At 45.1% G+C, this 16,491-nt stretch overlaps 3 protein-coding genes across 3 annotated transcripts; 1 reads left to right on the forward strand and 2 right to left on the reverse strand.

The window, feature by feature from the left end:
* Positions 1-262: 262 nt before the first annotated feature.
* On the reverse strand, positions 263-8,477 carry ivd (isovaleryl-CoA dehydrogenase). The gene is made up of 12 exons (XM_079573892.1): positions 8,200-8,477; positions 7,613-7,702; positions 7,487-7,538; positions 7,233-7,402; positions 6,905-6,998; positions 6,197-6,327; positions 5,428-5,524; positions 4,888-4,981; positions 4,661-4,742; positions 4,260-4,364; positions 4,116-4,188; positions 263-484 (listed from the first exon to the last, which is right to left on the reverse strand). The coding sequence occupies exons 1-12, from the start codon at positions 8,350-8,352 to the stop codon at positions 351-353; spliced, it is 1,275 nt and encodes a 424-aa protein (XP_079430018.1). The 5' UTR covers positions 8,353-8,477; the 3' UTR covers positions 263-350.
* A 1,078-nt stretch (positions 8,478-9,555) lies between these two features.
* ak8 (adenylate kinase 8) lies at positions 9,556-11,274 on the reverse strand. The gene is made up of 2 exons (XM_079573891.1): positions 10,783-11,274; positions 9,556-10,595 (listed from the first exon to the last, which is right to left on the reverse strand). The coding sequence occupies exons 1-2, from the start codon at positions 11,172-11,174 to the stop codon at positions 9,587-9,589; spliced, it is 1,401 nt and encodes a 466-aa protein (XP_079430017.1). The 5' UTR covers positions 11,175-11,274; the 3' UTR covers positions 9,556-9,586.
* A 165-nt stretch (positions 11,275-11,439) lies between these two features.
* itpka (inositol-trisphosphate 3-kinase A) lies at positions 11,440-16,397 on the forward strand. Its single transcript, XM_079573893.1, has 7 exons — positions 11,440-12,075; positions 13,019-13,115; positions 13,587-13,800; positions 14,948-15,152; positions 15,223-15,324; positions 15,434-15,505; positions 15,576-16,397. The coding sequence occupies exons 1-7, from the start codon at positions 11,743-11,745 to the stop codon at positions 15,816-15,818; spliced, it is 1,266 nt and encodes a 421-aa protein (XP_079430019.1). The 5' UTR covers positions 11,440-11,742; the 3' UTR covers positions 15,819-16,397.
* The last annotated feature ends 94 nt before the right edge of the window (positions 16,398-16,491 follow it).

Below are 16,491 nucleotides of genomic sequence, written 5' to 3' on the forward strand. Positions count from 1 at the left end.
TTATACAGTCCAGAGAATTTACCAGCCACCAATCAAACTGCGACATCCTCTTCTGTTATGCACATTTCAGAAGTAATTCAACAAGATAAAACCGTATATTTGCAGTATTTGATGGAGCTGCCTTGAGCTAAGGTGGAGTGTTGGATTAGAAATCATCATTACATTTAGCCCGTGGTTATTGTATAGTTGCAAATGTGATCACTCAGGACAGGTTGTTGTTTCTGGCCAATGATAAAGAGGCTGTTCATCGTTGTTGCTTGGTTCTATTATTTGTTGGATGAGGAAGTCACGCGTAAGGCAGTGGGTATCAGTAACTGTTCATTCACGCAGGAGGACTTAGTGCAGTCCTTTTATCTGTACATAGCATTGAAGGATCTGCCGATGATGAGGCGACGGACCTCACTAGTGCCTGCTCCGATCTCGTACAGCTTAGCATCCCTCAAATACCTCCCCATTGGGTAGTCATTGATGTAGCCATTCCCACCTGTGGAGAGATGAAAGCAAACAAATCTTTACCCGTTAATTCCTCTCTGATATTCTACATTGCTCACAAAAACTTAGGGCACACTCAAAAAACACAATGTAACTCCAAGTCAATCAAATTTCTGGGATATCAGACTGTCCAGTTAGGAAGCCACGCTTATTGTGAATCAGTTTCACTTGGTGTTGTGGAAATTAAACAGACAACAGGTGGAAATGAGCGGCAATTAGCAAGATCACTCCAAAAGAGGAATGGTTTTGCAGGTGGTGACCACAGACCATTTCCCTGTCTTCATCCTTTGTACCGTATTTTTGGAACACTTTTGCATTTGTCCAGTGTTCTCACCACTAGAGGCATCATGAGGAGCATCTACAACCCACAGAAGCTGCTCAGGGAGTGATGCTCATCCAAAATGGCACGTCCATTCGTGCTGTGGCAAGAAGGTTTGCTGTGTCTCCCAGCGCAGTGTCCAGAGCATGGAGGAGATACCAGGAGACAGGCCAGTACACCAGGAGACCTGGGAGGGGCCGACCGAGGTCAACAACCCAGCAGCAGGACCGCTATCTGCTCATTTGTGCTCGGAGAAACAGGAGAAGCACTGCCCGAGCCCTACAAAATGACCTCCAGAGGGCCACAAATGTGCATGTTGGTCCTCAAACGGTCAGAAACCGACTCCATGAGGGTGGTTTGAGGGCCCGACATCCACAAGTTGGGCCGGTGCTTACTGCCCAACACCGTGCAGCCCGATTGGCATTTGCCCGAGAACACAGCGATTGGCAGATTGGCCAATGGTGCCCTGTGCTCTTCACAGATGAGAGCAGGTTCACCCTGAGCACATGTGACAGACGTGACAGAGTCTGGAGACGCCCTGGAGAACGTTCTGCTGCTGCAACATCATCCAGCATGACCGGTTTGGTGGTGGGTCAGTGATGGTCTGGGGAGGCATTTCATTGGAGGGCCGCACAGCCCTCCATGTGCGAGCCAGAGGTTCCCTGACTGGCATTGGGTACTGAGATGAGATCCTCAGACCTATTGTAAGACCATATGCTGGTGCTGTGGGCCCTGGGTTCCTTCTGATGCATGATAATGCCAGGCCACATGTGGCAAGAGTGTGTCAGCAGGTCCTGCATGATGAAGGTATTGATGTTCTGGACTGGCCTGCCCGTTCCCCAGACTTAAATCCAATAGAGCACATCTGGGACATCATGTCTCGGTCCATCCATCAACGCCACGTCGCACCACAGACTGTCTAGGGGCTAACTGATGCTCTAATCCAGGTCTAGGAGGAGATCCCTCAGGAGGACATCCGTGGTCTCATCAGGAGCATGCCCAGGCGTTGTAGGGAGTGCATTCAGGCACGTGGAGGCCACACACACTACTGAGGATGATACAGACTCGTTTTGAGGAATTTCTACAGACTTTGGATCAACCAGTGACCTGATTTGTCACTTTGATTTTGACTATAATTTTGGATCCAGACCTCCAGGGGCTGAGAATTTGATTTCCATTTATCAGTCTTATGTTATTTTGTTCTCAACACATTGCCCTACACTATGAATAAAGATTTTCATCCGAAAAATCGAATTGATTGACATCTAGGATGTGTTTTTTGAGTGTGCCCTAAGTTTTTGTGAGCAGTGTAGATCAGACGTTCTCAAAAAATATTTTACGGAAAAACATAATTAAAATTAACTTTCCTTTGAAATTAATATTGAAATACTACATAGTTTCACTTAAAAAATACTTCTAAGTACTCCATGGTCACTGCTCAAGGACTCCCAGGGGTTCCCGAACACTGCCTTAAGACCCTTCAGTTAAAATATAATCGAAAGAGCCATAGGAACACAGTCTTTACTAATCTATGATACAAATGTTATTGTAGCCCCTCAGACATTGAAGAGATTTTAAATATCATCCCCTGGACTGGGTTTGTAAATTTGAAGATGTTACACTTCAATGTGCATAGGCTTATCTTGGCTCCTGTAGTAGAGAACGATGAAGAAGAAGCATTCATGAAATTGCTGCCAGTGCCGCTAACAATCCAAAATCACAGACAAATCTTGCATTCTTACCACAGACTAAAATGTAATCAATTCCTCAGTAATCATAGGTTTGGGCCTAGGGTAGCACTTCTCTTTGGTAATCTTGGCGAGGTGCTGACATTGCTGCGATACCACCCCTTAGTGGACAGGGGAACTCTGATACCTGAATTCTATGCAAACTTTATGGCTGCGTCTGAAACCATCAAATTGTAGCCTCTAAGCACTAACACTAGCAACTAACTCCTTAACCTTTCATGGGGTCGACTGTTAGATCTATGCAGTTAGTGAACTAGAGCTTCAGCAGAATTTGAACAATCCGTCCGTCCTTAAACAGGGGAAAGGGAAGTGACATCACCAACAGCTGTTTTTCTTCTTCTTTAAAGTTATTGGTGGAGTGAGGCCAAACAAAAGTGCATGTCGCCCCCTAGTGTACAACAACAACATAGTGTCCAAACAAAGACATTTAAGGAGAAAAATAAATCCAAATGATCCATACATTTCCCTTTAGTGTTATTTTATTTCAACAGCTGTTTCATAAAGCTACATTATGCAAATGATCCATGTGGCTTAAGTTTCTACTAAATGAAAACAAAAGCATTTAATCCGTTTACTGAGTTTCCTCTTTAACACTGACATGTGACTGAGCTGTGGGGACGACAACATGGATTTATCACTTTTATAAAGTTTGGCTTGTGCAGAATCTTAATATTTAATTATTATTATTTTTATTATTAAATGTGCTCCTGTCAATCAACAGTGGTTGCGCATGAATCACTCGAGGGTGGGGGCGAGGGGGGTGGGGGGGGGTTTGGTGCAGTGGCTTATGGGATGGCACATAGCTCCTAATCACTGGTTAGTTAGCATCAGAGGTCCCTATGCTAAAGTAGCTATGATAGTTAGCATCAAGGCTCCTTTTCCTAACTACTTCCTAACTGACTTACCAATTCGGAAGCAACTTGCCATGGCGGACGCTGACGCACATCCGGTTTGGCGTAAGAGCTCTTAGCAATTTGATGGTTTCGGAAGGAGCCTATATCTCCAAAAACAACTTAAAAGCCTATCTCCAAATAGTTTTATTATTAGCTGGTTAAACAAGCTTTCATGACCAATTGGTTCAAATATCTGAACGAGAATAAAGACAATGTTCAGTTTATTTTTCAGGCTCATTGCTGCACCAGACGGCGCCTATACAGTGTAGCCCACAGACACTGAGTGACACAATCATGAGGTATCATCAGTGTTTTATCATCATTTTATCTAATGATAAAACACTGACAGCCTGTTTACTTGTTCAATGCCCCTTTGTGTGTCACTGTGTGGTAACACAGACCATCAGAAGAACAGCACTAAACAAAGCGAAGGTGCTGCTGGAGTATAAACCAGCCTTTATTAAAATTTGCCTTTTATATTGAGAGAAATCTGTGTCTCATGCTCGTCTGAAATTGACACTTAACCTTTAAATCCTGTTGATTTAATCATAATTTTACAATAGCCTTTTTATATTCCTAAATGCCGCAAGATAAATAAATAAGAACATGGCCAGCAGTGGCCCTGTCAGCATGTATGAGTTTTTATGTTGAGGCTGTACTCACCTAAACACTGAATACCTTCCAGAGCGACCTGTGTAGCATTCTCAGCACAGTACAGGATGACTCCAGCACAGTCCTGAACAACAGAGAAGTACAGTTAAAACCACAGATGTCTGACAATATATAGGCCAAATAAGTGTTTCTTACCATTGCGCTGAAGTGCCCCTTATCACAGGCTTTAGCCACGTTGTACAAATACTGTCGACAAGAACTCAACCTGGTATACATGTCTGCCATCTTTCCCTGCATTAACTGTAAACACATGCATAATGTCATATAGAGTGGATAAAACAAGGGGGCTAAGCAGCAACTACTGATAATGTTGATTTACAGCACATGTTTAGAAGTTAATTTAAAAAGTTTAACAGGGTCATCAGGCTGTTTTAAAGTTCATCATTCACCAGATGACTTTCAGGCTTAAGTCTCTTTTTCAAAGCAGTAAAAAACCTGGCTCACCAGCAAAGTCCAGAACTTAATTACGCTGAATTTTCATCTGTCAAAGCTACTGTAAGTCTAACTGCTCACATTACTTGTTGGTTATAGCAAACCTGAAAGTGTCCAATCTTCTGGCCAAAAGCCTCTCGGATGTGGAGGTAGGGCACAGCAGAGTCAAGAACAGCCTGCATTATCCTGGGACAGAAAGAGCAATCAAATGTAACACTGCACTGTCCTGCTCAAATCCCACTCTCCCACTCCCACATTTAACAACAGAGCCGTTCTGACAATGCTTGAGCGCACATTCTATGTTGCAGTTCTGATTATAATGTAAACTCACCCGACAGGTCCGGCTGCGAGCACCAGCCTCTCCAGGTCCAGCCCGCTCATCATCACATACACTCCTTTGTTCAGGGGGCCCAGTATGTTCTTCTCTGGTCACACACAGGGACAGCATAATAGTCAATGTTCTGAGCACAACGTTTAAATACTATAAAAAACAACAAAAAAGGTAGTGCCTTCCTAATTCAGGGCTCATCAAAATGTTCAGGCTGTGACCCCCAAAATGACCTTGCGAACCATCTGGGACCCCCACAGTAAAAACAAATTAATAATGATATAGACGATATCAAGCAAAAAAAAGAAAAGGAAAATAGAAGTAGTTTAGTATAAGGCTATTTATTTACCTCATTACTAGGTCTTAATTCACAATTGCTCTCCTATTAAATGCATCATCAATATTTTTATTTCCACTTGGGACCCCAGCTCAGTGCTCACGACCCCGACTTAAGGAACCACGGCCTACTCAGTTCTGATGCCATTTAGGAGAAAAAAACATTGCTGATTCTTTTTAGTGTCATTTGTAAATCTTTAAAGTAACCTGGGATTTTGCAGTCTTCAAAGATGAGCTCACATGTGTTGGAGCCCCTCATGCCCAGTTTGTCCAGTTTCTGTGCCGTAGAAAACCCAGGCATCCCCTGTACAAAGAATCAGATTCCACACCAGGTCACCCTTTCAAATGGATGTGCAATAGTGATGCGCGGGTTGCGGGTTCCACCGCGGGCCCCGCGGTCTGCCCGCGGTTCGGGTCGGGTCGGGTTGTGAAATTCTCCTTCGATCGCGGGGCGGGTCAAAAAATGCCGGTCGCGGGCACTCTATGCCTCCGTACGTGCATTCATTGAATTCATTCACAACTTATTCCGTCGTCTTTACAGCAGGTTTTTAGCGTAAATATACGTCGGATTTTCATAAAACAAGCAGCGTTTTGCAGCTTGTGATCCAGAGAACGCTTTTGTGGAGCTCATGTTTCCTATTTTCCACCGTATGTGCGACTGTGTGTGACTTCGCGTTAGGCCGACCTCTGCTCTTCCTCTCTCCCTCTTGTCCAGCGCTCTTCGGAGGGAGAGAGAGAGAGAGCGCGCGCGCGCGCGAGGGGCTGACACGCCGGTGCTGTTCATACGGATCATAGTTGTAACGCGTAATTTTTAATGGTTGCGGGTGCGGGGCGGGGCGGGCTGTAAAAATAGAACAACGTTGCGGGGCGGGCCGGGTCGGGTTAGAACCTGCTCCAAATGCGGGACCCGCGGGTTGAAAAAAACCCTGACCCGCGCATCACTAATGTGCAATGTACAGAGAAAGCAACAACTTACCTTCTCCACAATGAAAGCAGTAATGCCTTTTTGATAAGCCTCCGGATCTGTTTTTGCATAGACTATCAGGACATCCGCATCAGGCCCGTTTGTGATCCAGAATTTGTTGCCATTAAGTACATAGTAGTCACCTAGAAAAGAGCAGAGAATTGGATACAGATTATTACAAACAATATCAGAGATATCCTGCAATGCATCTTGTATTTTTATTTTTTTTATTTTTTTTTACCCCTATCAATGCATTTTTACAAGATTCATCTATGTAAAAGGATAAAATAACAATAATTACAATAGGATTATCTGGTATGTTTAATATTAAAAGGGACTATACGGAGTTTAAACATTTTAGAATTATGTGTTTTCCTCCCCCTACATGTCCAAGCCATGTCCTAATGTGTAGAATGAGCTCAGACCTATTCACCACAACTGCCTCTAAAATCCTGCACTCAAAACTCACTGAAAAAGTTGTTACTTCGGGTCCAAAGCGCTGTCATGCACGAGCTTAATATAGACCTGAGGTGACAGTAGTGAGTATAAAATGACCAACTTGCATCCTCTCTTTAAACTAAGCTTTTCAATGATATGCTGCCCATGATCTTTCTGTCACATAAATCAAATAAACGATTGAAGGAATAAAATATGGTAAGTTTAAGTTAAGACTTAAGCGGGGATATCAAGAGGGAGTCTCAAAACTCCATAAATGCTCACCTTGTTTGTTGGCCCGGAGCTTCATGGAGACCACATCAGAGCCGGCATTCGGTTCACTCATGGCCAAGGCCCCCACGTGTTCCCCCGTCAGCAGCTACACAGAATATTGACGATGCTCAAGTCAGCGGTGAATGTTCTGGCAAAAACGTCATACCCAAATGTTCCTAAAGGCTACATAACCGCGCTGGGTTTAATAGAATTCGTGCATGCAGCTTTATATTGCCTTCAAGAGCTAATCTATCTGCGTCTTCTGAGAGCTCAGGGCATGCTTTAATTAATATTGTTTTGTGACATCCTGTACTATCAGAACATCACATTCAGTACCAACCTTGGGCAGGTATTTCTCCATCTGCATCTCGTTGCCGTGACGGACCAGCTGGTTGACGCAGAGGTTGGAGTGAGCGCCGTAACTCAGGGCGATGCCTGCTGACACTCGGGACATTTCCTCCATCACGATAACGTGGTCCAAATAACCTAGCCCGGTGCCGCCGTGCTCCTCTGGGACAAGGTGGACAGTGAGGAATCGTGTCATACAAGTTTCATAGATTTATCCCAAATAGGTCTTGCGCTAAAATAAAATACCTGGAGCGGTTATGCCGAGGAGCCCCATCTCCCCCATAGCTTTCCAGTAATCCTGAAAAGCACACGTACACATCACATATAGAGTATTGGGTCCATATTACAATACCAACACTTTTGATGACTTACTCGCATTGCTGGGAATTCATTCATCTTGTCTATCTCGTCTGCATGTGGAGCCAGTTGTTCAGCACAGAATTTACGGACACTCTGTCGGAGCTGTGTAAAATAAGAAAAGACATTTGAATATGTTTGCAAAAGAAAAAAAAAAGACTAAGCACACAATGGATACTGTTTATGCCTGAAGCTCGTGAGATTACACTTTTATCACACCAAAAATGCAGTCAAACTAGTAAGAAAAACTATTGATGATGTGTTTGTTGTTATGGCATAATTTAGGGTCACGTGGGATTTGAGGTCCACTACGTCCAATGAAATTCGTCCTCTAGACTCCACCCCCCACCCTCTTAACCAAGTGAACTTTCACTTCATTTCATATTTATGCATGGTGACTTTCATTTGTGGAAAGATGACCACTTTCCCCCCCTCCCCAAAGACATTTGACTGCCCTGTCATTGAAGTCCTTCCCAGACAATGTTACCAAACAGGTCACGTCAGGTTATGTCATCAGACTCGCGTGCACCGCTGCCATTCAGACTCTAACTCAAGGGTAAGGGTGCCTTTCTCCTCTCAGTGACCAAACGAGGCGGACAGACCTGGATTTGATCGTCCGTGAGCCCATTAACCACGTCGTCCACGGGGATAGAGGCTCCCGCGCAGCCCCGTCTCTGGAGCCCCTGCACCGGGGACAGGGAGAGTCTGGAGCCGACGCGCAGCGCAGTCCGGACGGCCAACATGCTCACGGCCATTGGGTCAGTGTGTCACGGGAGTTCAAGTTGAGAAACACGGCTCAGACTCTTGATGACTTCTCTGCCGATGCTACCTGCTGCTACAACAAACCAACCTTCTTCTTCTTCGCCTTTAAAAGCTACTCTTTGCTGCAGCCCCGTCTGGTGGACAGAAGGGAGCACAGCAGTCCGGCAAGGTGAGACTCATTCTGTGATAGGTTTTAATGCTTTTGAATATATGACGTATTTAGAAGGAACACATCAGTTGCAAGTTCATCAGTTGCATTATTATCATTTTATTTCAGTGAAGCAGCAATTTTAATGTAGAAATGTTGGGCAGAAAAGTTATTTTTAAGCTGCTCACAGGAAGTGTCATAGATGAGGTACAGTTTGCAGTTTGACTCACAAATTTCTTATTGACTTAACATGGTTGACACGAGAGCAGTTTTAAATTGTTTGCCTTCATCTATGTCACTTCCTGTCAGTGTCCAATCAGGAAGTGATCTATAAACATCACAAAAATGGTCAAATTAAAGAAAGCTGGGTACAATCTTTAGCAAAGTCTGTAGTTTTCTTGAGGTAAAACAAAATAAACATGTCCTCCAATATGCTAAAAGCATATGTTTGTGGGCCTTTTTGAACATGAACTTGCCGAACTGTTACTCGCTACCTGCAAATGAGGCCTTTGGATATACTGAGTAAATGTAATAAATTAAAAAAAAGTAAGTAAACATAGTTTAAGACTGGAAAATGTGCTGTTGTCGTAGGAGTTTTCATGGAAATGTTGTCAAGAGTAGACAAATGCATTATCTCAAACCCTTTCCTCTATATGAGCGACTTTCATACGACAAAAATGCAGGGTGCTACTTACTTCCCAGACATGTGTGACTTCAGTGGAGTTATTTGCCAAGATGATCTTTCAACTTGATCACAGAAAATGACTTGAGTGTGCTCTGTATGTCACAGTTACCTTAATGTTAGTAGATTGTGTTCAAGATGTTCAAAATGCATCTTATGACTCAACTAATTTGTAGAATTGCAGAAAGTCGCTCAGATCCCTCTCCTGGCTAAGACCCACCTCCTCTAAGGTTCTCAACCGAAAAGGAGAACGTTTTCTGATTATTCTTAGATTTTTTATTTATTATTTGAATATAGAGCAGCAGTCCACACATATTATTTTAATGTAACTTTACATTCTTAAATTATCAACTGAAAAGGCTTGCAAGCCTCTTTCCTCACAGTCTTGTTTTTTTTCTCAGTTTGTGGTGAGTTTCTTCTCTAGGATCTCAAACACTGACTGTGGGTCTTGCTGTGCATCGATGTGGATAGCCCCGGGATACACAGCCCTGAGGCCAGCCATCTGAGAGCTGAAGTGCTGCAGTTGCTGGAGTACGGCCTCTCTGGAGTGTGCAGGGCTGGTCTGCAGGCGGCTCTGGACCTCGGCACTTGGGGCTGGACTGTTCATGGAGTGATAGCTGAGCCCAGTCACTGGGTCTGTCGCGCTCAGACACACTCTGTGAACGCTCTCCTCATCTGAGAGATCCAGAAAGAACACTCTGTTTGGGTGGTGAAAGGTTTTCTTCAGAGCCCGGGCTTGACTAATCTCTTCTGGGAAATCATGGAGGACCCACCCTCTAGAGCAGTCATCTCTATCCAGCCTCTTCTGCAGGACCTGCAGGACCAAGGCGTCTGGCACAGGATGTCCCGCTCTCAGATACGGCCTTATCTGAGCCCCCAGTTCACAGCCATCAGCTGCCACTGCCTGGAGGAGCTCGGTGCAGCAGATGTTGACCAGGTTGTACTTGAGACAGAGGCTCTGTGCCTGCAGACTTTTCCCTGCGCCCGGAGGACCCAGCAGCAGCACTCTGGGGGTGCGCTGGCAGGACCGTGTCTGGACAAATGACAGGACCTGTTGGTACACATCCTCGTGCGGCTGGTCACTGTTGAACGTCTTCAGGGTGGGCTTGTAAGCGGCGCTCAGTCCGGTGATCTCACAGTGATATCGATGTAAACGGGCTGAGAGTGTCTCCTCATTCATGACTTGGCCCTTCACCAGTCGCTCTGCAATAGTCTGGTCCTCAGGCCAAATGAAAGTCTGATGATACACGTTTCCACTGTTTGGGTCGACCATTCGCCCTCGGTTCCGCTCCCGCAGCACATCCTCAGGAGCTGACAGATGAACCACATGTTCAGGTAGGACTCCCTCTCTCTGTAAGGCCAGAGCCTGCAGTCTGCTCTGGACAGCTCCATCCAGGACCCAGCCTCTGTCAACATAGTCACTCAGTCATAGAAGAATACGCAACAAAGACTATGTCTTAATGCAACAAGCACAATACATTTATAGACTTTGTGTTAACTTAGCCCATAGACATCAATCAGGCCTAAATGTTTTGATCCCCAGAGGCCCCGAACACCATTCTGGAAATCGTATTATTAGTAACATAGGCCTACCTGTTGAAGCAGTCCGTTTCTCTCAGTCTTTTTTGAATTAGAGAACATAGCAGCTCGGGGGGAATGTCCTGGTCCTCTTTTAAATAAGAGCACGCCTGAACGCTGTCCTCCGTGTAGCCGTCCACCAAACTGTCTGTGGTCACATGCACAGCTCGTAGATCCGAGGTTAAACGGGACGCTACGGTGCGTTTGCCGACCGCCGGGGGTCCGAGCAGCAGCACTCGGGGAAGGCGCTCGGGTCTCTTCAGTTCTCTGATGAGCCACTCCAGAGGGTCCTCCGGCTGCTCGATCACCAAACCGCGCACCAGCTCCTGAATTAGCTCCACAATGTGATGGGATTCAGCGTAAGCTCTTATCTCAGGAGGAATCCTCACACGGTTCACCGCGTCCATGGTTTACCAAGGCGATTGGGTTAGAGCAGATAAGAGAGAAGCGTCTCCGCTCGTTAGGTTTCTGTTTACGCTTTGAAACCATGGAAACTGAGTGCACACACGTGACGCGCAAAAGAACAACAACAAAATAGCGGAACCTGAATAGTCAGTTTATCGGAAAATCTATCCTGTTGTTCAACCTTGTGTCGTTTCTTTTTTTTTTTTTAACTCTATCTCTTTATATCTTGGAAGACTATTAAGTTGGTTTGCGCAATGTGCAGCCCTATGGTGATGCTCTGTGAAAACAGCTGCGCTGTGAATCTCCAGTTATAAGGCCTACCCGAGGTCATGCGAACTCAGGAAGCGAGAAAGTTACTTACGCGGAAGATGATTGGTGAAGCCTGCAGACTGTGGTTACTGGTTACACTAGAGAGTGCGCTGACGGAAACAGGGCCAGAGGGGTTTCCCTGCAGCTGGGACTCACATGCGTCAGGGCGCGCTGCAGAGGGCCAGGAAGTGGACAGTGCACTGTTCAGCGCTGTGTCAAAGCAGAATGAGGGGAGGTGAAAACAACAAGTAAGCTTCCAACATGCCCAAACAAATCCGCAAGAAGAGTACCAACCTGTTTGCTGCGAGACCTTCAGAGGGATCCAGTTCGGAGAGGAGACACCGTGAGCTGCACGCACAGAGCATGGACATCCCGCAGGTTACCATCACCCGAGAGGAGCAGGACTCGTCACGAGAGCTGCAACAGGAGGACTGGGGACTCCCAGTGGACGGGACGCTCCCCAGAACACGGTCCTGCTCGTCCATGTCATCCACGGGCTCCTCCGCCGTAGAGTCGGAGGACGACTTTCTCAGTGACAACGAGAGCAAGAGCAGAGGCATCGTCACCCTGGAACAGCTGGGGGGCCCGGTAGAGGTGAATATAGCACACACACACTAATCACAAATACCTTGTGCACAGCATCTGAAAGGGTTTAGGTGTGCACATTCTATCCACAAGCTAAGGCTCCACATACATCAATGTGCGAGTAAAGCCAAAGGAAAGTCTAGTGAAAGATAACAAAATTATACTCCTAAAAGCTTGGCGTTTTTTCCTATCAGTCAGTGCGTTTGTTTGGATGTTTAGGCCTGATGAAAGGCTCCATTTAAGTTCACTTGTCAGATGACCTTTAATATGTTTTTCGGTAATCAGTTTAGAAGATCTTTCTTGTGTGAATGCACAATGAAGCCGCCATTCCCTTGCTGTGACATTTAGGATTCCCTCCTTTGACAAACATCATGTTGTCTGACTGGCAGGTCTAGGTGCTAAAGGCTGAACAGCCAAATGACACTTAGAAACAAAAAACAAAAAAAGAAGTGTCAAAGGTGTGGCCCGATGTGACCCACATCACACCAAAGCATGCCGCGATCAGGTCCTTCGATTGTTGTATTTGCTCTCTCTGTCTGTCTGGACAGTGGACCCTTACTGCCTGAGAGCCTACAACCAGGGCTACATATTGAGAGTTGACATTTAACAGTGCTTCTGCCTGAGCGTAAACTGTCTCTGTTTCATTTCCTCTTTGAATCAGAGCGCACTCAGTCAGCTGAAACACACACTTTTTTTAAACAATATTTTTAGCTTCATTTCCTCCACACAGGACCATAGACCAGAGCGAAATGACAACTTGAGGGCTTGCGATGTATATTATCTATATCATAACTGTTATTGCATGCTTATTATCACACTACTAAAGTTGCCCAAAGACATTTAGCTGATTTGCTTTGTAATTAAAACACCTAGCCATGCAAATTCAATCTAGTTTGATGATGTTATATGCTGAACAGAGGTGTGAAGGTAAAGATGCTTTTGGTGTGTGCAGGTCAAGTCGTGGTGGAAGCTGAAGACTTTGGTTCATTGGCCATTTCGTGGTTCTCCCAAGAGTAAAGTCAACTGGGTGCAGCTGGCCGGTCACAAAGGTAACTCTCATGTTATTCTATATTTCATAATTCTAGTTTTATTACATTTATTATTTAAGTATATGAATGTACTACCAGCGGTTCTTTGGCTTCTTCTAATGGTTTGTAAATTTTAGACTTTATTCATTTTAATCATGATCATTTCATTTTAGATTGGGTAATGCATTTGAGATTGTTTTTTTCTGGTTTACACATGGTTCACACACAGTTTAGTCCAATTTAAGTCTTATTAACACCATTGTTAGACATGTTTTTAGTGCTTTATTGGATCTCGATCTAGGCCTGGTGGGACTTGGAAGGTCAAATATTTTTGAGGTGCTATGTGATGTGAAAAGTTGGGGGAAAGTCCTACTCGAGGTGCAGATGAAGAGGCAAAACTCTCAATTATTCAAAAACAGCATCTCACACTTTAAAGTTGGGGAGCCGCTAATCTAGTCTGAGAAATAACAGAACTTGCTCCATGCTCAACAGGGAACTTTAAATCAGCACAAGAGGGCACCATTCTGAAGAAGCTCTCAGAGAACGAGAGGCAGTGTTTTGAGAAGCTCCAACAGGACGTCCTGCTGCCCTTTGTGCCACAGTACCATGGTGTGGTGGAGAGTGACGGACAGTCCTTTCTCCACCTGAATGACCTGCTTGTCCCCTTCCACCAGCCCTGTGTCATGGACTGTAAGATGGGAGTTCGGTGAGAACGTCTTCTGTTCTGATTTTACTTTGATATCGGCCTTAGTCATGCCCACAAACACCAATCCAAATGCATTCATTACTGTAAATGCAACAGGGCTTTTCCAGACGCTCAAAGATGCTTCACAATTTTGTGTATTATTCATTCACACCAAACTCAGTGGTGGTAAATGACTATTGTAGCCACTGCTGCCGAGGGGTAGACTGATGGAGTGAGGCTGTCAATCTGCGCCATCGGCCTCTCCGACCACCACCAACCACTCACACACCCAATTAGAGGTTAGATTTTAGGCCCGAGCCCGGCCCGAGATATCATGCATGAGGGTAGGGTTTGGGTCGGGTCGGGTTTTAATTTTTTTAATTTTTTTAATTTTTTTTAATCTCGAATAAGATACACGCATCACCTTTTTAGTTTCATTAATACGAAATCTGATCATAACCTTCTTTAAAATGGACGAATAGTTTACTACACTTGTGGAAAGACATAAACTTTAGTAACAACTGTTATTAAGCAGCACGAGCAGAGCATGCAGTGCACACAAATATGATTGCGCGCTTCAGTCAGGTCTGACTCTGCAGCACTCCACGCACGGGCTGTCCTGTCTGGTCTTCTGCCTACCTTTTGGGCAGAGCTGCGGTGCATGTGTGCGCGAGCCCATCCCACCCTCCCCCACCCCCGCCGCGAGGCGCCGCGCTTCTGGCAGCAATAAAATGAAAAAATAACGTCGGGTTTATTTCGGGCTCGGGTCTACATTTTACGATAATTGGTCGGGGTCGGGTCGGGCTTTATGCCCGTGGGCTCGGGTCGGGCTGAATTGTCCCCCTCTGGGGTTGCTCTGAATGACTTTTGGCATAATTTTGAGATCCTGTTTGTTTGAGTGCCCCATGGTTTTAAAGTGTTTTGCGGTTGGGTAATCAAGATTCCGGGTCCTAATGGCATATTTATATTCAGCAAGCCTTTCTTTTAGTTCTGCCAATATAGAAGCACTCAAAAACAATCCAAACAATACAACACCTATTGTATTGCAGTCGGTGAACGAGTATTAAACATTGAAGCTCATCTTAATTTATGGCTCTCTATATTAATAGCTGATTGGTACTTTGTACTTTGCTTGTACATCTAAAGAGTTATTACCCTGTTATTCCAGGACGTATCTGGAGGATGATCTAGCGCGGGCTCGAGAGCGGCCCCGCCTTCGAGAAGACCTGTACAAGAAGATGGTGGAGGTGGACAGTGGGGGGCCCACAGCACAGGAGCACGCCCAGCGTGCAGTCACCAAACCCCGCTACATGCAATGGAGGGAGACAATGAGCTCCACGCACACGCTGGGCTACAGGATCGAAGGCGTCAAGGTAAACGGCACCAGCAGTACAAAGGTGAGGCCAGTGGTCAGATAATAACAAGGCCGCTGTTTGTCCTCAGAAAAGTGATGGGACGTGTCGGACTGACTTTAAGAGGACACACTCACAGCATGATGTCATCCAAGTGTTCCAGGACTTTGTTGTTGGCAGCGTTGACATCATGGTATCCAACACAGAACATGGAGAAACACTCAGCACGCTTCACACAGACAATGTTATTCCCTGGTTAGCCTTTGTGTTTATAGATTTGTTTTCTCTTTTCATTAACACAGCAAGCCTACTTGTGCAGACTCACAGAGATTCAGCAGGCTCTGCACAAGTCCCAGTTTTTCAAGCAACATGAGGTAACCTCTTTTTGTTATTTAGATTATGACTTAAAACAAATCATGATCTCAATGAAGTGGATGTCCCCAGGTGATTGGCAGCTCTCTGCTCTTTCTTCATGACTTGTCGGGTAGGGCAGAGGTCTGGATGATAGACTTTGGTAAGACGACGGCTCTAGCAGAGGGAGAACTGCTCCACAACGTGCCCTGGCAGGAGGGAAACCGTGAGGACGGGTACCTGTGGGGCCTACAGAACCTCATCCGCACCATAGAGGTCGCCAAAGAGTCCTGCAGCCTAAACAATCAAACTGTGCCAACAACAGACAGGGATTAAGCACCAGGTTTCCACTGGGAAACGCTGTTCTTTGTATTTGACCCATTCTTCAACCATTGGGTGACTCGCTCTGGGCAATCTATGAGAAGCACTTGGTGAACGCTGTCCAGTTTCCCAGAACTCATCTCCAGATCTTGGGCCAGGTTTGGTCACAAAAGTAACAAATCAACCAGAAACAGGGAGAACATGCAAACTCAACACAGAAAGGACTCGAATCCAGAGCCTTCTTGCTGTGTAACTCAGCCACTGTACCGCCAACCTCTGACCATTGTGTCAACTGTAAATAACACTATGGAATTGTTATTGGGAGTTATTTTGGAAGAGAGATTGTCCGCTGACAACGGGCACAACAACTGGTCACGCTCTGACAGCTATGATCTCTCTGTATAGAACATTCACTTTATTCATATGACCTTCAAAAGGCAAGTGTAACAATGTAACAATGACAAACACAACATTTAGAACAAACTATCAGTGTGTTTATTTGCATAAGTTGTATATACAATTGTTTTTGGTGTTTGGGACAAGTGAGATAGTTCATACTCGATAGACTACATATTGCATAGAATAGTCCACAAGCTACATACATAACAATCAATTAGAGAATCATTCCACTGTAAAAAATAGATTTTATTTTATAAAATGTAAATGTCATTCCAATTAGACATAATAG

The sequence above is a fragment of the Gobius niger genome (genome assembly GCF_951799975.1).
Source record: "Gobius niger genome assembly, chromosome: 16".
Taxonomy (NCBI): Eukaryota; Metazoa; Chordata; class Actinopteri; order Gobiiformes; family Gobiidae; genus Gobius; species Gobius niger.